Source organism: Falco cherrug, chromosome 6 (assembly GCF_023634085.1).
Source record: "Falco cherrug isolate bFalChe1 chromosome 6, bFalChe1.pri, whole genome shotgun sequence".
NCBI classification, from domain to species: domain Eukaryota; kingdom Metazoa; phylum Chordata; class Aves; order Falconiformes; family Falconidae; genus Falco; species Falco cherrug.
Window position 1 is genome coordinate 45388088 of NC_073702.1, and position 23903 is coordinate 45411990.

The 23903-nt window shown below is 41.2% G+C and overlaps 1 protein-coding gene across 1 annotated transcript in view; it reads left to right on the forward strand.

Annotated features, from left to right (window-relative positions):
- The window catches only part of PPP1R14C (protein phosphatase 1 regulatory inhibitor subunit 14C), a 56504-nt gene that overhangs the window by 22233 nt on the left and 10368 nt on the right, over positions 1-23903 (forward strand). Inside the window, exons 2-3 of the mRNA XM_055714955.1 lie at positions 20758-20841; positions 22217-22249. Coding sequence (XP_055570930.1) covers positions 20758-20841; positions 22217-22249 — 117 coding nt within the window. The remainder of the gene's footprint in view (positions 1-20757; positions 20842-22216; positions 22250-23903) is intronic.

The following is a 23903-nucleotide window of genomic DNA, read 5'->3' on the forward strand; positions in this document are numbered from 1 at the left end:
CTCAGCTCTGCTGAGCTAGTGCTAGAAGGTACTTAAAAGCTGAGCAGCATCAGGTTATTTTTATGGGCATAAACACTTTTTCCAAGCTCAGAACTGCTTCTCTGGTCAATACCAGTTTACTCTGCCACTGACTGAAAAAGGTTAGTTGTATTTTAAAGGCACTGAGTATATTTGTTTCCATTATTAAGCTAAAATGGCAAGTTAAAAGTGTATAGTAGAAAAAAATGTGTCTTCTGCCATGCTAACTCTTCTAATAATAGCTTGAAATTGGCCAGAGGAATAATGATATCATAGCATGATGATAACTATATAATCTAGCTGCCTTTTTCACAAAACTTGAGACCCTGAGTATCTTCACTGAAGGGAAGATCTTCGTCCTTTATTAGATGGCAATGAATCCACACAGGTAAGTTGTTACAGCTTCCTGTATATTCTTAATACGGGAAGAGCTTTATCTGGGCACTTGAGAACCACAACATGAATTACAGGAAACCCATGCTTCCTTAGCTCTGGTGCTCCCGAGGCCATGCTGTTGTTTCTGCTCTGTGTTAAGAGCAGACATAAGGAATCCAGCCACAAATGTGGTACATAACCCTCTTCTGAGTAGCTCCTATGTTGGTATCTGACAGACCAGACATAATCTGCTACTCATAGCAGATCAGAGTTCCATTTTTATTTTTTTTATATATTTTTGTTTTGTTTCTGGGAGACTATGTTCACTTTAAAGTGGACATTGTCTGAAAGAAAATTACCTGTTAGTAACAAGTTAGACTTTGATGTGAGACTTATTTTCAGGCTACTAGTCATCCCCTGAACCTACTTTGATGTGCCTTTTCATTGGCAAAGGGAGTCATTGTTCTTGTGTGCCACAGTGCAAAATAGCAAACAAAAGAACAAAACAACCCACCTCAAAATACCTGCCTAGACCCCAGTGGTCCTGTATGTTACCCTGGGAGCTAGGTGAACACTTGTTCCATCTACAATAAGTCCTTGGAAATAAACTCTTTTGGGATGCATTAGATGCAGTTTGTGCTGAAAACTATTTTGATGACTGAAATCTTTTAAAGCAGGGAAACAAGAGAAATATGAGACAGGGGCAGCATGGAGCTTCCTCTCTTCTCCCCCTTCTCCCCCTCCCTCCTTGGGGAAGGAAAGGGTGTGCCTGACTTTGATCTTACTCCCTTCCTTCCACCTGCTTCTGCATGCACGTTCATGCAGTTTCATGTCTGAAAACTTGATGATCATCTCTGGTGTTCGTGGAATATCTCCCATTGGGAAGATCTGTAGGTGGAAACAAACAGGCCTGTGAGTATCTGGAAGAGCAAAGATTATAGGAGTCTTCCTCATGAAGATGTTTGTGTCCAGGCTGATCTCTGAAGACCTCAAATCTTAGACTTTGAATGTTTGTAAGAAAAGTATCCAGTTATATTTTTAACTTGATTTTTTAGTCCAGTATTATACTTTGAATTCAGAGTTCCTTTGAACTGGTTTTTCTGTGTTACGCATAAACTAGCACACAACTGATTCTTTAAAGATGTGCAGGAGTACTTCTAGATTCCTCTTGATGGCATCAGTCTTGTACTGTGACTGTGAGGGCCCTCGATAGGGTTTCTGTTTGCAGAAAGTGTGTGATTACTTATGGCTATCATTATGTCCCTAGAACAGAAATAGGCTGCTGAAGGTATTTGGTTTATATGCAGGTGTTTTGCAGGCCTGGGTCATCTGAGAAGAAGCTTCACTGAAGGACTTTATTTTGGATTCCTTGGAGTTAATTCCTTATCTATGCCCTATGGGATAATGATATGTTTCTTATACATACTTCACTGCCACCCAAAGACTCTGGATTTGAATGTGTATGCTAAGTACACTGTGTCAGTAAGAGCACTGCTTTCATTTACATACCATTTTATTTTAAGTTGTAATGTTTAACTGCTTGAAACTTCTTCTGCATTTTCAGTCTTATCTTTGATTTCAAAGGTGGAATAATGTGAATGCAAAATAGTCAGCTCTTTGACTAAGGTGTGCTAATGAGAAAAACCTAATTAGGTTTAAGAACTGGAGCAGAAAAGATGCTCAGATTGTCTTTTAGTGGTATCTGAAAGTAGAAAATAATTTTCTACAGAAAAGACTACTGTACTATATTGAGTAAATTAATTAAAATCTCTCCAAGTTGCATGTTTAGGCATGTTGAGGAAGGCTAGGGTTTGTTTGGGTTTTTTGGCACTGAAATTAACATCTGTTGAGTGGTCAAAGTAGCCAGCTGGTAGCGCCCATCTTTAGAACTTTTGATGTGCTTCATTTGATCTGGTAGTAAAAAGTTTAGTCTTAAAATACAGTGTAGCAGATGGGAAAACTAAATTACATTAATTGTGATTTGAAACATGTCTCTTTTGGCAAAGCAGTGTGAGTAATATGATCAGCCAGACTTCAAGACAGTCTGTCCTTAGTTGCATCTCCTGACTCAACCTTTACCAAGGTACACTGGCTAACTTTACCAGGATCTGAAGGGCATTTGCTCCACATCTTCTGGACTAGGATAACACTGTATGTTGCTTTCAGGATCAAAAATAGCAGCAGTGAACTTAGCTACTCCCGTAACAGGAGCATACAGGTTTTCTATGCAGTTATATGAGAGATACCATTAGTAAGATTTATCTGCTGTGAGACAGACCTCTAAGCTATAATTGCTTGATGCTCCTTTTATCGTCTTCTGTTGTTTACTGTAGATGGATGGTAGACATAGCCAGGTGAGAAAAATCCCAACTTGTGAGTCCTGGATCTTGGTTAAAAAAAAAGTAATTTTTGTAGCTTTGCTTTAAAATATTGCCCAACACAAATGATTTTGATCAGATGAAGGTCTCATTCAGAAAGATGGCTGCTCTTCAGTTAGGTATGACTGCTTACATACTAAGTGGCTTCTTGTGCATGAATTTTTGTTGTCATGTGATCAACATGTTTGTTTGAAAGCAGGGAAGATGAAGACAGGAGAATGTTAATCTTTAAAGTGTTTCCAAAATGTAAGACAGTGGAAGGAAAGTGAAACACAGGAATAAGTAGCTGAAGTGTGAGTCCAGGTAAATTCTTTGAATGGTTCCTTGAAAGTCTGCCAGAGGCTAGAAACTAGCCAATGTTGTCCAGAAGGAGGAAATCCATACTGTTACATCCTCACCTGGTGCTTGCTCGAGCTGGTCTGTCTCCTTGCTGTAAATATTGTCTGAGTTCAGGATACAGAAATTTTGAGCCCATACTACACAAATCATGTTATAATTTAGACAAACAAAGTTGATCTGTCTCTTGACTCCTTAATTTCTCTTGTTAGCAGCTTCTGAATAATGCCAGCAAACTTATGATTAAAACTACTTTGGCAACTGTGGCAGGAGATTTTTCAAGACCAAGTAACTTAAGATTAGAGCCCTACTGTGATAAGCGCTTAGTTGCAAACACAAATGAGAGAGAGTACTGCCTGAAAAATGTGGGTGCTGAGGTGTCTGGTGATGGTGAACTGTAATGCACCCAAGTGAGTTGGTGTAGGATCCATCCAAAAGCTGTTGGTAGTCCAAAGCTCTCATCTGAGGTGGCTAGCCCCAAAGTAGCATGCTAAAGATTAGGGCTATTTTGGACCCTGAAAAGATTCTGGGTGGCAGAAGGCTTAACTGATTTTGGTTGTGAACACAGAGGTGGCTTTCTAGAGGGACACTTCAGGAACTCGCCTTTCATGATTTTGCAGAGACAGGGGCATCAGCTCACTGGACACCTTCTCAAGACTCTAGTAAAGGGAGACTTAAGATTACTGTAAATCTAAATGTTACATTGCAAAGAAATGTGTTTTGGGGCCTGAAAGGCACAATTAAGCTTCTAGCCTCTCTTCATGGGGGTTTATGGAGAACTGGGCTCAAAACATTAAAATCCTAAGCAAACTTTAGCTACTGTAGCCAGATGTAGTGCTAAAGCAGAAGGCACATCTTGTGCTTAGCTGCGATATGGCCAGGGAGCAGTACACATAGGCATCACCTGGGTTCCTTATGGCCCTGGGAACAAAACATGCTGGTATTGTGATAGTCAATATGATACCCTAAGTAGGTGGGAGTGAAGCCTATGGATGTAGATGCATGAGCTTTTAGTGGTCAAAGTTTGCCTTAAAATATGATAAAACTTCACTTGTACTTTATGCTAAGAAAACACATTAATTATTTGGTTTGCTCTGTTTTAAGATGTCGGTCAGTTGTACTAGAGACTAATAACAAGTTAGTTGTTCTTAGTCTCCTGGTGTAGAGGTTAAGCTGCTTTTATTTGGGAAAGCATAACTTCCCATCTTTGGGTAAACTCCAACGTGCCTTGCTTGGCAACTATAGAAATACCAGTCTCCTTATTCGATGATTCATTTCAGAAGTGCTCTGTGAAGCCCCAAGGCTGCATGTATGTCATGTTTTTCTGGCAGAGTTTTCTGCAGCTGGGATTAGGGCTGTAATAATGGTGCTCTGCTATAATACGGCATGGTGTGCTTTTCCTGGGGTGAAGCACAGAAGTTAAACTATACCACCCGAGGGCCTTGAAGGAAAGCCTGCTGTCATGGGAGGTGTTAGGGGAGCCAGAGGTGTGTTTTTGTCAGAATACAAATGCTTGTCTCTGGAGATGCCTGAGAATCAAGGGCCCTACATGAATGTCTCTTGGTGAACAAGCAGAGAGGCTACTGTAGCAGCAAGAGGTGGATTTTAGCAAAAGGAAACAAGATGTAGCTCTACGCCCTGCCAGAACCTTCTCCTCTAATGTGGCATAGCTTGTGCTGTTTGCTGAACCAGACTTCAGCTCTGCTTGGTTATTTGTTCAGAGCACCTGTCTTTGTTGTGAGGATCAAAGTACCTCACACGTACCTCCAGATAGTAAAGTGTCTGAGATTGTTTCAGAGTTTAAGTGTGACAACAACTTTTTTTTAGTGAAGAGCAGAAATTATTTTGAAATTTGACTTGTTAACAGATTCATTCTTTTAAGTAAGAGTTATGCTGTGCTGGTTTCCCTCCTTAGAGTTCAAAGGCTGAGGAGTTAATACTCTACTTCGATCCTAGCTCTCCTGACTTAAGTGCTACACTTATTTTTTTATTATTTTTTGAAGATGCAAAACAGCTGGTTTCACAAATCAGTGGTTTCTTAGTGTAGTACAGATGATACTGGCTATTCTCACATTTTTGCACCTTTTAATGAACTTGAGCATCTTTTAGCACGGGGCCTGGCATGCTCTAAACTTCAGGATTGGAGCCTTGGGAAAGTTATTAGCTTAAAAACTTGATTCTTTTGATGCTGGCTTTTCTAAGAGGAGGAACTGCACTGAGGTTGCTGAGACTTAGCTAAAAAATTTTGGAACTGGCAGAGAGCTGTTTTGTGTCTCTTCATAATAGCTGGCCCTGACAGTTTAACAGAGCTTATTGACCATCTGCTTTGTCTAGTTTGCCACATGGCAGAGTAACAGCTAAGCCAAAATACTGGCTACACAGTGTATTAATTAAACAACTTGCTTGTGAACACTATCAAGATACTAAATTGATTGATGTTGTACATTGAACTTGAAGTGTTTTGTCCTTTCTTTTGCTGTGGGTGCTGGATATTGAGCCAAAGAACGTAAGATAGGTGATGAGAAAGGAGCTGTTTGACTGTACGTTGGAGTCCCTGTTTGTTTCCTTGCCCTCTGTCTTCTGTTACCCATTCTCAACAGATGGGACACGGAGTATATTACAGTCTTGTTCCCCTGCTGCTACTTCTGACTGCTGCTCTTTGCCTCTCACAAAGCTGGCAAAAGCAACAGCTGTTTCATAATTTCTCTGTTTGAAGGGAGAAACATAGCAAGGGGAGGGGGGAGTAACTGAAAGAGTGGTCATCTTGCTTACAAAGGGCTAGAGAGAAACTTTCTTGTCTCTTTTTCAAGAGCCACTATCTCTTCTGAGGACAGATTTCATGTTCTTCAGTGTTAATGTTCCTGGAAATACAATGAGTCTTTCTCCAAGGTGAGAGCAGAAGCTGAGAGCTTTAAGCAAATAGCAATGGTTATGTCTGCGTATCTCTAGCTGGAGGAACCAGACTGTGGGCTGCTTGTTAGTGTGACTAATTCTGCTCAAAGGCACAGCCCCCTGGGAAAGCAGTTTTTAAATCCAGACTGTGCAGGTGGCAGAGTCATATAACATGTTCTCTGAAAGGGATGTGGCAAGACTTTGGCAATATCCAACAACTGTCTGCTTGATCAAGGGATGTGCTGTAGGTAGCATCTCTGCAGCTAGAAGCTGAATCCTGTTGAGCTTGTTATGATGAACAGATGGCACGTTAATATGCTCTGCAGTGCTATGGCAGGCCATGCTTCTTTCAAGGCCCTGCTACCTATACTTTCATTGCAGAAATCTGTGTACAAGATTATTTTTCTTCTGGTAACTTTCTGTAACAACAGGTAATTGTTCATATGTATGTGTATGTAGGTGCATATTTGTGGTCTATTAACATGCTTCTGAAGGGTTAGTGTATATATATGTGTACACTATGTATATAGTATGCTGTTGGATGGTGTAACATGAAATACTGTTGCAATTTAGTATAACATCAACCTGAATGAAGCTACTGTTTGGCTGTATTTTTAATATACCTAAGTTGCTGGAAATGCTTTGCATACTAGGTAAGTAACTTCAGGAGAAAACTGAAAGACTGCTGTACTCATTTGGGTTCTGTCTGAAAAGCTGCATTAGCAGGGACTTTGTCTGCGGCTAACTACACACTGCCTTGTTTCGGCCTCTGGAAACTCAGTGCTAACCAGAAGCATCGCTCTGTTCCGGACTTCCAGAAGTTGCAGAGGATCTCTGATTTACATTAAAGTACTTTGGATCTCAGGTAGTCCTGGTGTGTTCTGTACTACAGAATCAAGAAGCTTATTTAAGAAATGAGATCTTGAGTATGCATGTGAGTTCTCTACTTTCTGGGGAGCTTTGTTATACCTCATAATTGAAGGTGGTGCCTTCCAGTATTTAAGGGATACTTGAGAAAATTACACTCCTCTTAAAATCTTCTTTGCCTCCCTGCCTTTTTTTTTTTTTTCCCCCTACTGTATTAATTAACGTACTTAACAAAAGAGTGATAGACTATTCTTAACTTGAAAATGTGAGAATTACAGCCTTTCCGCCAGGGCTCCAGCCCAGTAATGAAGTGCTAGGCTTGGTACGGATTTTAAAAAAATAGTCCTCTCCCAGAGCTGTATTTCAGTCATAGGAAACAGTTTAAGCAGTTGTTTTCTTTAACAAGTATATTGGGAGTTATGCTGCTAAGAAGTGGGGAAATAAAAAAATTAGTGTACATCTTTGGGGTTTTTTTCCTTTCAGTTCAGCCCAATTGCAATTTCTCTGTTCTTGATATTGCCAGTCTGTAAATTTACCTCATTTAAGGGCCCTCAGTCCTGGACTTGCTATGTGTGCATGCATCATCTTTCAGCTACGGTGATTTGTGAGGGCTAGCAGCTGTTGCATAAGCATCTGGAATTTTTACGGTTGTGCTGGAAAGTATTGCCTGTTTATGTATCTGAGGAGCAGAGGGACACCTCAGCACTTTGCCCTTATTCTGTTCTGGGCTTGCCAACACTGTCACGATCATGTAGCCCACCACAAGTTTTCATTATCCAATGAAAAGGTCTGCCACATGTTTGCTGCCAGCAAAATAACATGTCCTGGAAGATCATGGGCTCTGTAGCATTTAAAAAGTAAATCTGTGAGGAAATTAGGCGCTTCAGAACGACTTTGGATTTTTTACTTTTATACCAAACCAAAACATCAAATATCTTGCTTTTTGTTATACTTTCTTCCTTCAGTATGCCTTAAATGACTCTTCAGGCTATGGTTATGGAACCACAAAGCTTTTATTCCTTTAAAAAAAAAAATCCATATCATCCATAACTCTTAATTCTTTTGGAATGCCTCTGGGAAGAGAAATACACATTTGTCTTCATCCTGTGACTGTTTCCAACAATGCAGATGATTAGAGAACACTGACAAGTCCTGACTTTGCATGTTTGTGTCTCTGAAAAATAGAAATATTTTAACATATATTTGATATCTGCTTAAAGATAAATAGTGATGTTGAAGCAGGAGGGAGAACAAATTTTAGGCTGACCACAGTAAAGTGAGAATTCAGTTGAAAAAGTGCACTGTTTAAGGATCCTGGGAGCTGGAATGGGAGGTCTTGATGCTGAAGACTACCTTGGAAGGCAATTAGGCTGGTAGCTGTTCTTAAAACAGTTGTTGCAGATCATCTGCAGACTCTGTCAAATGATACTTGCTCAGTTTGCATTTTCAAGATGGCAACACCATTTATAAGGTTGGCTGGCTGTTTAGAGTGCAATTCCTTGGCAGTGACTGGTGTAGGTTTGCTTCTCTTGGGATAGGCAAACATGCCCATAGGGATGAAGGGGCCTTCATAATGAAATAGCTAGAAGAATGCAGGAGAAGTTGGGACTCAAAAGGGTTTGCTGGAAGCTTTTCTTTTAGTGGTGCTTTGGACGACTTTGCAATGAACTCTTCTTGCAGTCAGTGCTTTGGTTGCAAGGATGTGCTCTTAATGTGGAAAATAGTGCCTCCTTACAACCTGTTTTTCAGAGACACTCAGGAAAAAGTGAATGTGTATACTTGAAACTAAATGAACGAGAAGACATCTTTGCTAGACTTTATAGAGCTTTTAAATGGAGGCATCCTGAAATGAAGGCTAAAGCCCAAATTCCTTTCAAATGTGCTACATTTGGATATAATAAAAGGATTTTGGAAAAAAAGAGCAAGCTAAAACTTAGTGGCAATTAGATGTTAACTCAAATGGGATGAGATGATATATAGGACCTGTGAGGATATATGTCAGGTAGTGAAATGGTGCTTTTGCAAGTGTGAAGAAGGGGTGATGCTGCAAGACAGAAATCCTGGTTAACAAACTAAATGGGAGGACAATGCTTGAATGCAAGAAAGAGAACTGAATGCTTCCATTGAAAAATCCCATTTTGAAAGGAATTGATATGCCCGTACCAATGGCAGAGGATATAGTCTGAGCTTTATGTTCAACTTCTACCTTTCAGCGCTTACTCGTTTGCTCTATCTTCCATTGATACAAACTTTGCAGATGAGATATTTATTAAATTGTCAAGTGATAGAGGAGTGGAGCTTTCATTGTTCACTTCTTACTGGCTTGTGCTATTTTGTCTGTAGAGAAATGTTGAGAAAAGATGCCTTTTTCTACCTTAGGAGCTGCATCTGCCTTGGCATCATGATGACTTTTTCCTCATAGACTAGGCAAGGATTTCCCAGCAAGGAGATGAAAGCACAAAGAGGTATTCTGCCTGTTCAAGAGAAGTGGCCGTGGTTTTGTTGTACTGGGCAGCTGCATAGGTGTAACATTTAAAACTATCTGATTTTTGAGGGCTGTCATAATTCTTCTGAAGTTATAAAATACCCATATGGTAAAATAAAGAGTAAATAAGCTGTATCTGACTCTCAACTTCCATTTCCCAAATGAACCAATGGAATTATTTAAATGAATGATGGGGCCACAAACCAAACCAAGCAAGGCTTGCCAAACTGTGCTTTTTGGCCAGCATGAGATTCCTGGAAGCTGTTCTGTTCCAAGTCAGAGCCTATTTTGGTTTCTCACTGTTGGATGCTTTATGGCAGGAGATCTGAGCAAGTGCTTCCTAAACAGCTGCTCATACAAGAACTACTGTGTATGGACAGACCAGAGTCGGCACTGCAAGTGTGTGACCTCTGACTAGTGTTTCAGTCACCCATTCAAGCAACAGATAAATACCAAACTAAAAATAGCAACTTGAGGGCCCAGGATAAATATTTTCAGTCACCTACATTATAGACAGTTTTGAAAACTTGTTAATACATAGAATACCAAGAAATTAATTTGCTAAAAAAAAAATAGCCCCCAAAACCTAAGTAGTGTGTATATACATTTTTTTTTACTTTTATGAAAGCCCATTTAGTAGCCAATTAGAGGAAAAGTTACTCCTGTTGATTCTTTGCAAATTACTTCCTTAGCACTCATATAATTACATTAAAAAAAAAAAAAAGCTGAGAGGAAAAAAATACTTGAGCAGAAGTAGAGAGAAGAAAAGTAAAAGGATCTGTTATATTTATTGGCCAAGGTGTCTGCACAAGCCTCCAGTGCTGTTCATGGAGTTGAAGGCTGCATCCACACGTAAAGAGTTACCTCCCTGCTGCTAAGGGGACAATGCAGCCAGTGAAACGTGGCAGTCAGCCCGTGCTGGCTCTAAGGGTGTCTAAGTAAAAAGGCATGGCCTTCTGAAAGTGCACAGAAAGTCTTCCTTCCAGCCAAGAAAACCTGATGGGTGTGTTGGTGACCAACAGTAGGCAGTGTGTCTGCTAGACAAGCCCAGTCTCAACTGAGTTGGCAGAGTTTGAAGTGCAATAAAACTTCAGTTTAGCTCTCCTAATACGTTATTCTTTCAATAGCAGCTTTGTGGCCCTGCTAGCAAGCAGAGCAGAGAACTGTGGAGAGGACCAAGGTTTCCTCTTCTGCAGAGAGTTTTAGAGCATCTGACTGAGGTCACCATTGCATTCTCATATGGTCTATATCAGGGGTCCTCAAACTACGGCCCGCGGGCCGGATACGGCCCCCCAGGGTCCTCAATCCAGCCCCCGGTATTTACAGAACCCCCCCTGCCCCCCCCTCGTTGGGGGGGAAACCAAGCAGCCGCAGATGACCTCCTGCCACTTTATCCATGCGCCGGCCCCCTGTTTAAAAAGTTTGAGGACCCCTGGTCTATATAAACACAGAGGCATCTCTTAACAGTAGTGGTCACACTGTGGAAGTATACAGTGAATTTTAATGGCTGATCAGCCTTTACTGATTAAAGAGAGCCCCAGGCCTCCACCTGACAATCCCATTACCATCCCTCTTGAGTGTAGGTAGGCCAGAATCTACATTGAAACAGCACATGGAAATTCTGATACTCTGTCTACTGCAAGCTACTAACATTATAAAGTGCTAGCTTAAAGTATGCATGTCAATATTTTTGCAACTACTTTCTCTTTTGTTGTAAGCTAAGTGGTACTGTGTTTTATTTGAAACCTTGTGTTGGTGTAATCATGTGGCACTATGGTGGTTTAGATGTGTATCTAAATGAAGTATCTGATGCTGCATATACTATATATATATATGCTATAATATTGTATCTAGATGTAGTATCTGTCTGCAGTGCAGAAGAACACTGTTAAGAAAGCATTCCAGATTTTCTGTTGCTCTAATTCCAAAAACCTGTAGTTACATAGCCTATATATATTGTTGTCCTCTGAAATAAGCCTTGGCTCCCCTTCCCTGAGTAACTTCAGTGAATGGTTTGGCAGTATCTGTACCTGTTTCACTGTGCTTTGACTTAACCTTCCTTTCCCTTCTTCCAGCTGACTTTTGACACAGCTGGCTGTCTTACTTTTCCCGCACCCCTTAAACAGGGTAAAGCATCATCCATGTTAACCCTGTTCTGGTGCAGGACCTAAGCAGCTGACTTAAACAGCATTTGGGCAGCCTGTAGCTGTAAGGAGTTTGTCCAGAGGAAACTATGATGTGTTGCCATCATCTTTCTGCCCTCTTGCCTTCTGACTGAAGGAAAGGTAAAACTGCAGTGGCATCTGCAAAGACAGCAGCTGCCTCTGTCTTGAGTGTCAATGCAGACAGGCTTGCTTCCTCGGGAGGGTGAAGATATTCAGGGAAGCTGGGTGGGGACCCGTGCTCTGGAGGTGGAGGTCCTTTCCCTATCCTCTTTCACAAAGGCTTGCCCATAAAGGGAGCTTTCAGAGGAACTGCATTGAGGGGTGATGTTCTCATCTCTCCCCATAACCCTGATCACTCCATGCTGACGGAGGCCCCCCAACTGAAGTAAGGGCACAACAGAGTTGCTTCTTTCTGTATCACCAAAGTGCTGGGATTGTGCTGTTGCTATTTTGGTGTACTTGCACACTATTTTATAATAAAATTTGGCCTGCCTTTGCTGCTTTAGGGGCACTAACTCTTTGAATGGAACTTGTAGTTGGAATAGCATCTGTCCATTTCATCTGCTCTACAGTTGCTTGAGAGCCAAGAGGAGAGGCTGATCTGTGGCAATGCCAGCTTGAAACAAACAACAATGGTTTTACTGAGGGAAGAGAAAGAGCCAGCTTGGGTAATGAGATGGAAGAACTTGGCTTGAGTGGGTGCTCCTCCCCTGCTTATTGAAAATATAACTTGTTGTCAATTGCTTTAATGAGGTTCATAACTAGAATTTTAAGTGTTTTGTGTGTGCTGTATTGTCATTGTCCTGTTAGTATATTTTAATTTCCATTTGAATTCTGAAGCTGGAGCTGTGCCAAACTCCTGGCACATATGTGGACATTAAGATGCCCTTATACTTAAGAGATTCCCAGAAGTGGTTTTAAATTTGTTTTACACTGTGCTTTTTCTTTATAGTTGTTTCTAAGTAAGGAAGTTTGAACTGTTCTTGGCTATTGATAGGTAACACTAATGTACAAGATTAGTGTTCCAGTTTGCTTGAGATGATATCCTTATACAGGGATTGTCCTGCCTGACATTATTCTGCCTTGAATCCCTTCCTCCCACCACCTAAAACCAAATCCCCAAACCTGTGATCCTCATGATTTATGCTTTCCAGGCAGCTTGCAAGAGTACTGGTTGACAAGTTATGTTGTCAGGTAATGTAACTCACAGAGGGAGCATGACTCTGTTGTTTGACTAATCACTTTACATTTTAAAAATCTCTAAATGTGTCATTGTGGAGGCTGATTAAATCCAAACTTTGCATCCCTCCCTTGCCTTGTAAGGGACATATTGCTCAAACTGGTCTGCCACCTGTATAACAGAAAACGATAATGGTGATGGTAGTGGGTATGGAGGAGGCCAAGCTACTTAAAGGCTGCCCTTACAGTTGAGCTGTGTGTCTCTGGCTAACTTTGCCCCTTTTCATATTCATCAGAAAAAACAAGTGATCCTGAATATTCAAAACTCGTAGAAGTCCCAGCCATTAAGAAGGCATTCTCACAGGATCCCTCTCCTCTGTCTGGTTTTTGTGTTTTGGCCAGGGAAACCATTTGCTTCAGATGCACCATGGGCTAATGTTTTTTTTAACTAAGGTTAACTTTAAGACATCTTATCAAGCCTCTAAAAAAGACCTGTATTTTTCACCAAAATGCTTGCAAATGGTTTATATGAAATATGAGTAAAAGCCCTTCTCACCCCTAGTCTCACTTTCCCTTTGACTCCATTTTGCTGTCTACTGGAGAGCATACTCTAGTTTGTTCATCTAGATGAGTGTGTTAGACCAACAGGTTACCATCACCTTGTGACAGTAGAGATTTGCAGCCCTATATACTTTTTTCAAATATTTGCAGTTGACAATACTGTGAAAGCTGTGTAGTTCTTCACCAGAAATAATGAATGAGCTGTTGATCTGAAGCTAAAGAACAAGCTTCAGTCATCTCTTTTCTTTTTGTTTTTTCCTTGCTCATTGGGGGTCAAGAGCGAGCTCTCTGCTCTTTGAAGCTTCAGGTCACAGGACTCATGCTTTCATGAGTCACTTGTTGATCAGCTGCTTAGTGATGTGTATGGATATGCTGATAAATTAAAGGGATATCTTATACAGAAAGTACTAGTCTGGAAAATACAAAGGGATCTAGTCATTGTTATACCCTCCACCTAGTCAGTGTTGTCCTTCCAGACTTTACTGACTTAATTTGAATAAGGTTATTTCTGTAAATCTGTATTTTGAAGTGAATGTGTTAGAAGGGTGTGTTTGCTCAGCTGGGATATGGGATGGAAGGAGAAGGAAGAATTCCTAACCATGCTGTATCAGTGAATTTTGGCTAGGTGGTGGGATGGGCATGCTCTTCCAATTGCCCAAGGAGCATGGCAGTGTTCTTTTTAACATGTAATCCTGTGTTTTTTCTCATAGTGTGTCTCTGGTTAGGGGCAACACACACTGAAGTTGCATACTGGCATGGTTCTGGGATGCTATTAGGTTATGCTTTAGACCTGGGAGCTTGAGAATGTTGCCTGTTCACTGGATTCAGACATGAAGCTCCAATAGATCTCCTCTTTGGGATTTCCTTAGAATAAGGTGTGCTCTTTCTAATATAAGCTTCAGGACCATTTATCTACTAACCAACATAAGGTGAATTGGCAGATGCAGGCAGGCTTTAGCTAGCTAGCTCTTTCTTCTCCGAGCCAGGTGGATGTGGGTAAGCTTTGGTCTGGAAATCTGATTGCAGTGTTAATAAACTATGAATGAATGCAAATGCTCTGCCAACAGGCTTTATTCTCTTGGTCTGAAAGCTGCACTAACGCAGCTATAGTTTCTGGACTATGCGGTTTATGCACGCTGGCTGAGCAAGCTAAGGTCCAGCTGTACCTGCCTGTGTAAACACTATCATTGTGTGTATCTGTTTGTCTGTCCATCTTTCTCATCTAGGTTAATTACCTTTCCCCGCAGCTTTGTTACATCCTTTTAATTGCCAGGGACTGATGATTCCTAGGTAAGCTCCCCCTCTGCTTTACAGCAAGGTGTATATTCTTCTATATAGAGCACCATAAGCATTGCTCTTGGTGTTACCCTTGATTTAACAACTGGAAAACACACTTTTAAAATGTTGAACTTGTCCAAATTGAAATAATCTGAGCCGAGGAGATTCATAGTAGGTGCCTGCCTCAGCTGGAATAACTTGGAAAGATTTTAGGTGAGAGTTCAGTTATTTCTGAAGTTGAGACTAATATCAGGAAGAAAAAAAGGTGGTTTTCCGCATTGCATGAGGACTTTCAACAGCTCGGTTGAAACTCTAGTATGTCTGATCTTGGAAATTTAGGAGGGAGCTGACTTGCTTTGTGTCGGAGATGCCTGTGGCCAGTTCATGAAAGTGTTCTTAGTTCAGTTAAGCATCTCCCCTCCTCTTGTGTTTGTCTTGTGCCCAGGCTTGTTAGCTTGGCAATAAGCTCAGATTGTTTTACGTGAATGAGCTTTCTCTGTAGGGAGCTAGGAAGGGCTGGGCTCTTGCAGTTCATCTTGGCAGGGAGCCCTGGTCACAGTGCCTGGGAGCCAAGAGACAATCCTTTCTCTGATTGCAGTGGTCCTTCCTCTGGCCCTCAGCTGCGGAGAAAGGGTATAGAGGAAGAAGGTAGAAGCAATACCCCAAAAAGTAGGAGCAGAGGAGGTAGGATTTTGCAGGAAGCAGGCTATGACAGTAAAAGCTGAAGGACTAAGCTTTTAGGAACAGAAGCAGAGGGAAATGAGTGCTTTTGGGCAAAACTTAGACTGCTGCTCTCCAGACCCGAGAATTGAATCTAGGTCTCCGTAGACTTTTCCACGCTCTACCAGCAACTTCAGGGGCCCTTGCTGTCTTTGTAAGGTGTTACCTCCCTCTGGTGGTGTGTGTGCAAGGCTATGGGCACGGGCCCCTGCTAGCTTCAGTGGTGAGGGTAGCTCAGATCTAGACTATAGATCAAACACTGTGTCCTTGACTTTTATCCAGATTCATTCATACCATGTTACATAAATATAGATGCACTTGGTGTTCCTGTGAGATGCTGGACAACTTGTGTAAGCTGTTCTGTTGATAGGTGGACACAGTGTTCCCTCCCTTTCTGGGTATTTAACTGGATCCATAGAAGGTCAGGCTTGAAGACAGGCTCAGCACAGAAGTCTTCTGTTAAATATCCACAATACCACAGATAAATTATGATTATTCAGAAACAGTAGGATCGTAGATTCTGGATCATAGGAACAGCCTGGGTGCAACACAGGCTTTTCTAACTCTTGGTTGGAGCTAAGACTGGATGGCATGTGCTCAGGGGTGTGGGGCCTTCCATTCTGTGTTGCCTGTGAGGTTTCACATTCAACTGACTGATTGCTAATGAGATAAGGGTCTGATGGGGGAGAATATAGTGTGTAACTGCATGATAAGGACTGTACCACACTGGGAGCAGCATCCTAAATGTGTTCACTGATTCACCAACTATGCAAGCTAATATTCGCTGTTGCATGATCCACTTTACTTGAACCAACCGAAATGATGGAATTTTAATTTTTTTTTGGATGGCTAACATTAGATCATCATGGCTGCTGTGGCATTACTGCTGGTAATATTTTAGGACGGAAGGAAACATACTGTCACTTAGTAACTGGGTTGTACCACTGAGGATACTTGTTCCTACTGTAAGTGTCCCCAACCCTGGCACTTGTGAGTCTCTTCTTGCTGTCTTTAACATCCTTTTCTAACCTTCTGTTTCTCATGCCAATAAATAGGCACTAGCAGCTTTTTTGTGTTGCAAGGAGCTATATTTTAGCTGTTGTATTTTGAGTCTTGACTTAATTAGGATTAGCTTTAAGTCAGAGAGAGCTTTATTTGATTCTGAATTCATAATCTTTGATCACTTAAACTATTCTTCTTAGTCTCATTTTTAGCTACTTTTGGCTTGACCTGTAAGTTCCCGAAAACAACAGAATGCTTTGAAATGTGGAACACATGGATTTTTCCTTTGTTTCATACAAATGACTCTTTGATGGTATTCTTTTTCCTGTACTAAATGTACTTCATTTGTAAGCCCACCAGGTTACATATGCAACCAATGACTTCTACTCCTGCTAACTTTTGGCACTTTTATCATCCTGTGACTTTCTAAGACATTCTATTGTCTTGCACTGGGGCAGTGCCACCCATGTCTGCCGATTAAGTTTTCCAGAGCTAACTGTATTGGATATCCAGCAAATGTCTCTCTTAAAAACAAACAAACAAACACCAAAAACCCCAACCAAAAAACTTTTCATATATTAAGTGGATACTTCCAGAGGAACTGGTCCTGTTTTCTAGTTTGGTTTTGATCACTTACTCTGGCCATCTTTCAGGACTTTGAATCAGAGATTTCTCTCATATGGTCTGAAACTTTCATACATCTGAATCGTATGTTCTTCTTTGCCTCCTTTTCCTTCATCTTTCTCTTGCTGTCCTTTCAGGTTGCTTCCAAACTCATTATACAAATGATGGCTTTAACTTTCCTTGCTGCGCTTAACTTTTCCTTTCTCTCCCAAACTTAAAATTAAAGTAAAACCCAAACAAACCTATTTCATTATTTCCCAGCACTATGAATGAGATGATGCACAATGAATGGACAGTGAGGATGAGGGATAGCAGGCTAATTTGAGAGCTGGGTTTATAGTGGGAAGTTACACCCAGGGCAACTATTGCCCTTTAAAATTTAAAGCCTCAGATAAATGTTTAATTAGTAAATACTTGTAACGATGTCAGACCTGCTTGTGCTGTCCTCAGGGTCAGCATACTAGAGTGTGCAAGTGTTCTTCAGCCGCCTTTGCAAACTCCAGCTCTTGACTTAAGCTGCTGTGGGAGGTGGTTTCAGAGGCTGACAGACCTTTTCGCTGGACTCACTAAGGGATACTCACTTGTTTCTATTCTACTCACTGTTGGGGCTGCAATCACCTCTGCCAGAGGCTACATCACAAACAGTTGGAGTGGTTGTAATGTCTTAAACTGCTACAGCTATTTATTACTTAATGCATGTCTGTGCCCCAAGGTGTTTTGCCAGTAGCCTGCAAAGAAGTCATGCAACCTAAATAACCATGGGGCAGTCTTCCAATGCAAGGTTGAATTTAAGTTGCACTAAATAGCACAGAAGCGAATTTGATGTTTTTTGACTTTTGAATACCATGCTTCCCGCCTCCAACTGTTTCAGTTACTGGGTGTTTGCACCTGCAACCCCCATTCATTTTTTGTTTTAGTATTTCTGGGGGATGCTCCCTGTCAGCATGTTTCTTGTGGTTTCTTTCCCCACCCCATCATCTGGTATTTGCAACACCTTGTTTCCCTCTCACTGGAGCAGAACATGGCAGTGCTTTGTTTTTCTTGCACAGCCTCGTGGCACTAACAAGACTCTTAAAATACCACCCTTCGGCTATACACAGTCCCTTTCAGGCTCGGCTTGCCCCAGCCTAATCTGCATCTAGCAGCTTAATTGTAGTAGAATCAACCATACTTCTTGCCAATAAAATCAGGCAAAAAGAACACATGACTCTTTTGTCCTTCCTTCTGTCACTACAGCTGTTGGGGAGCGGTCAGGCTCCTGACCGAAGCACATGTTTTTCATGCCTAACATAAAATTCTTGAGATCGTGCGGGCACAGTAGTTCAGTTGGGGGCGAAAAACGCTTTGGTTATGTTTGTTCGTTCAGTCAAAAATAAAAGCAAGAGTTACATTTTTGGGCTTCCCCCCTCCATTTGTGTTGCGTATCAGAGTTCAAATCTGCTGTGAAGTGATGAAAGATACTCATGCTCTTTTAGAGAGAATGTAACTTAATTGGATGCTAGTATGTCAGACACAACTATAGTCTCTCGCTTCTGAACTATTCTTGATTTATTTTGTTATGGCACTCCTTGATGTAGAGGAGCTGTGTTCCCTCTTATACCAAAGCATCAGTGAATTACTGGTACAGTTGCCCTCTGGACTGATGGCAGTGTGAACCTTGAAGATGTAGGAGAAAGCTGATTTAAAGAAGAGAAGAGTGAAGACAGACAGAAGCAAGGATTTCTCCCACATGACTGACTGGTACCAGTCAGAGTAAAGCTAACCTTTCAGGAGTGCTCTGAAGTGTGACCACAAAAAAACATTATATACCTTCTACGGAATTCCCTCTCACTGTCACCTTTCAACGTCATTTCAGTTTGGCAGAATGCCACTCTGACAGGCAAGAGTTCAAAATGTGTATCTGACAAAATACTCACTGCGCTGAACTGCACTTCTGAGTGCAGACAGGTCGGCATTTATGCAGGTCCATAGATGTGTATTTTGATAATTTTACAGTATTAATGGTAACTCCAGGCACCCTATCTTAACAGTATTTATGATGATCTGCTTAGATAAAATGTTCAGGAGGTTTATTGTCTATTTGGGGAATTTCTGGTTCTTAGTGTGATATGCAAATTAGTGTAGAGTTGGAATAGTAAGCTGCTAAGTAAATGTACCACTGTTATGGATTAATCTTTATCCTTTTCAATTCTAATGGCTTTTACTGAATATCTTTATAGTCTGTGGAAGACTTCTTTTCTCTCTCTTCCACTTGTTTAAATTGCTAATGAATCTATAGCATTAGGTTAGGAAATCCCTTAGTGCCAGATTGTTACAGCAACTAGTATTTTTATGATTCATCTCAGCAAATGCCCACACTTCCTTTCTAACTAAAATGCATGCTGAAAAAGAGTGAACCTGCTAATTGGGAAAAGGATGTGCTTTGTGCGTTTTTATTCATCAGGTCACACAGCCTGCATGGCTGTGCTATCGTGTTCCCGCATGCTTTCCTTCAGAGATGGGAAATGGGGAAGTTAATCATCCTGCTTCTGTCCTCCTTCCTTACACCCAAATAAATGTTGAGCAGTTGGCATTTTAGCTGGAGACTCTGATAGAGCTAGTTGTTTGGCACTTTGGTACTTCTGTTAGATTAACTTGAGCTAATTTGTTATCTTTCTTGCTAATGTTTGGTCTCTTTTTTTATTGAGTGGAAGAGTAATTTTGTTGTTACCTGTGGCAGTTGCTACTGGAGCTGTTAAATTTTCACAATTGTTGAAACTTCTGCGAATCGCTGGAACCACCACATTTTAATCAAAATTCTTCTTTAAAGAATTTTGAGAAGTGGTGGCGTACAAGACAGCAGCTGCTTGGAGACAGCGGTCTTATTGGTTCATCCTGACTTTCAAATCCACCCTCTCCATTGGAGGCTTTTGGGTCCCTGATTTCATTCAGGAGGTGCCACGGTGATGCAGTGCCAGTGAGCCAATTGATGACAGTGTACTTATGGAGGAGGGCAGACTCGCATGCCCATCCATTGGCTTGAATGGGGCAGGGGCAGCAGCGAAGCCGTGTGTCGGTGGCACTGAGACCACTGTGAGGGTGGCACTTGGCATGGAGGAAAGGCTGAGACCAGTGTTTTGTGTGTGCAGTGAGGTGCTGCTTTACCATTTTGAAGTGCCTTTTATAATGAGAAAATGCAAAAAATGACCAGCAGTATATTTTTTTGCTTAATTGCAAGTGCAATAAACAGTGATATCTGTGAATGATGAATTCTTATTGGGAATCCAGAGCTCAGGGTTCCTTCAAAATGTGTGGACTTCTGCTCTGACTCAGGGAACATGTCTGTGCTGGTGATGCAAAGGGAGAAGTGTATGGTGAGGAGTTTTAAATCCTCTAAAATATTCTGTACCTTAAAGTTCATGCTTCACTGCAGGCACTGGAAATCTGAGCTCCTCTGATGGGACATGTATGTCATCCTTGTAAGCCAACTTTAAGCAAGGGAGATATTCCGTAGTGTAACAAAATAAGCAGTCCAGTCAGGAATGTGCTCAAAGCAATTTTGTGGCTTGCTGCAGCTTTTATCTGCTTCCTCTCCCCTGACCTCTTCTTCATCCTCTTGCCCAGTACTGTGAGAACTGCATGACTTGTGCCGCTGGGCATGGGTTAGTAACACAACTCAGCTGTGAGGGAAGGGTTGCTTAAGAGCTGTCACCTCCTCCTGCCACACAGGGCCTTGGCCTTCTGCTGGCTTGGGAGGAAGGAATCAAGCCACCATCCCTTGCTGATTTCCTTCTTGTCTGGCTCCAGGCAGATGGGGTTATGTGTGCTATCACTAGGCTGCTTTTGAGGTTATGTGTAGGATATCTCTATGGACTAAGTGGGAACTTTTGCTTTTCAGGAAGAAGAGATGCCAGATGTAGAAATTGACATTGATGACCTTCTTGATGCAGCCAATGAAGAGGAGAGAGCTCTTAAATTACAGGTAATATTATTTTCTAATTTTAAATTGGAATGTAGCTGAATTAATGCATCTGAGTCCATATCTTGTGTTTGATTGAATCCACTGTAAGTGTAAAACTAGAACTGAGAAGTTCCTAGGTCTGAGTTTAGCATAATCTACTGGACTGTACAAACGTAATTAAAATCCTTTAGGACAAAAAACTTCTGAAAGGTGGATGATAACAAGAGTAAACAAAAGTTCAAAAATCCAATAATACAGGGAGATATGCTGAGACAACTAGATAAATTCTAAGTTTTACAAGTATCTAAAATAAATAACAGAAAACATAAAAAAATAAACAACAGTTACATAGAAAAACTATGGCTGAGAGTCAGTTATGATGACCAGGTAGTTTCTGAGATTCACTGCAGCAGCAGAAATATACGTGTGTGCATATACAGACCAGAAATCCTGCCTTGTCCTTAGGATACTGAAAACTGTTTCTCTGTCTATACTACCTAGAAATTGGAACTCATCAAGTTATCTTGGAGTAGCTTGTCTAAAAGCTTGAGGAAAGGATAAGATGATCAGCAACAGGAGTTAGGAAGGAAATGCAGAAGCTGTTTGCTGAAGTTATACAATCCAAACCAGCTCTCTAAATCTCTGAATTCTGTTTGAGATAAAAGTTTGCTGAATGGAAGAATGAGTGGGAGAAAAGAAACATCACTGTCTTAATAAAGATACATATATCTAAATCAAGATAGAAAACCAATATGAGGGTCTCTGCTTATAATCTTCTCAGATGCACTAAAGGAAGGAAACCTGTCCCACAGCAGTGGTTTGCCCTCAGCTCACTTCTGAGAGGTGACTGAAGTGCTTTGAGGCACCACATCTGATTTGCAGTGCCTGTTGGCACCCTTTTCTCAGTGCCCACTGCCCAGCCACAGACACATGGGGCATGGCCCCAGGCTGTTTACTCAGCATTCATAAATAGCTTTGCTGCTTCTGCCTAAACTAGCTGCTGCAGCTGCCCTGCTAGGAATGCCTGACCTAGCTCATGTCTTTATTTCTGTATTGTGAAGACTGTGGTGCCCTCACAGAAAGCTACCTTTCACATGTGTACTGCTGGGGGAAATGTTCTTGGAGTCTCCTCTTCCCAGATTTTCATGGAGAGAGGGATTTTGTAACTTCGAACTTGGAGGAAAAAGCCATCATTTCTCTCCTATTGAAATCTTTCTGATCCACCTAGGGAGCAAAGGTGACTTACTGTAATGCTTGGTTTTCAGTAGCATATTCATCCAGTGTTTCCTGGTTCTCCTTTTCTTTCCCTGCTTCCTTGTCAAGTTTCATACTGCGGCCTTGTTTATGTTCACTGTTATTCTGTATTGGAACTGACACTTTTGTATTTTGCTTCTAGGAAACTCTCGTAGATTGCTACAAACCAACAGAGGTAAAAAGACTTTTCTTAAATACTATTTACATGTGGAAAGTGTAGCTGTGTTTAAGCTAAAGCAACTTTTTATACTTATGATAAAGTAAATATAGGAATATTAATTGGGAGCTGATGGACTTGGAGCTTTATATCCTGTAAATGTTTGCGCCTGTCACTTGAGTACAGTAGGAACAGGATTGAGCCCTGTGGAGGAACTGCTGATCATTCCAGCTGAAGTATCAATATTATCTTCTGTAATGTCCTTATTGATTTTGCTGATGCTTAAAGCTGTCATGTTACAAGAGAACTAAACACAAGTCTCATCAGATGGTTAAAACCCTACTATATTTGCATGAAATTTCAACTTGAGAGATGGATTGTGTGCTCTTTGATGTGAAGCCATTTAATTTTATCTCTGACAGTAAAATTGTTTATTATGGGAACTGTTATGTAGATACGCATATTATAGATATGCTCAGGTAATTGTTTTTTGTGAATGGATTTAAATACAATCATGGCATAATCTGAACTAGCAGGATTCAGTTAAGAGTACTCAACTTCTAACTTGAACATCCATTAACTTGTCCAGTGCCAGTATAGCCTACTTCTCATACAGTAATGTGTGCTTACTAGGGAGAGTAAATGTTGTAATGAACTTGGACTCACTGGAAAAAAAAGTCTAGGTTGTGGGTCAGTTTCTTGGTGGCTGCTATGCTGTGTTTATAATAGAGTGGGTGGTACAGTTAAATAGACACTTCCCTGTCCATCAGATACTTTCTTCAGGGCTTTTCCATTTTTATTGATTCCGGTGTTAGATTGGTAAAATTCTCTAGAATTGCTATTACATTTGCTGCTACTAAGTTTCTGACAGTGCAGGGAATTGACGCAGAAAGACTTTCTTGGTAACACTTGTATGGTTTGGACTGTGTTGTACCTTGGTTTCTTTAAGGCAGATAACACACATATCACATTATGGAGATGCTAGATTTAAGAAAATACAAATATCAATCTTCAGACGTCTTACTGTGGTAATGTTACACTACAGATGACCCCTGTCAGCCTCCTCCAGCCTTTTCTCACAGATGCTATTGAACTTTATTTGTTCTTCGTAAGATAGGTGTGAAGACTGATATGGCATTTGGAGCCTGACATGATTCTTGTCGCAGGCTAGGGAGAGAAACTGGAGGTCATGAGTGGGTGGGAGGAAAGGGTTGCCAAGAGCTTAGCAGCCACTCATGTGCTGACCTCTTATTTCTGGGTTATCTGAAGGCAGATAAGGAATCGGAGAATAGGTCAGGGTTGGAAGGCACCTTTGGAGATCATCTAGTCCAACCCCCTGCTTAAGCAGGTTCATCTAGAGCAGGTTGCACAGGATCACGTCCAGGTGGGTTTATAATGTCTCTGGAGAAGGAGACTCCACAGACTCTCTGGGCAGCCTGTTTCACTGCTCTGTCACCCTCAAAGTAAACGAAGCTTTTCCTCAGATTCAGATGGAACTGCCTGTGTTGCAGTTTGTGTCTGTTGCCCCTCGTCCTGTCGCAGGGCACCACTGAAAAGAGGCTGGCTCCATCCTCTTGATGCTTGCCATAGAGATATTTGTAGACATTGACAATATCCCCTCTCAGTCTTCTGTTCTCTAGGCTAAACAGACCCAGTTGTCTCAGCCTTTTGT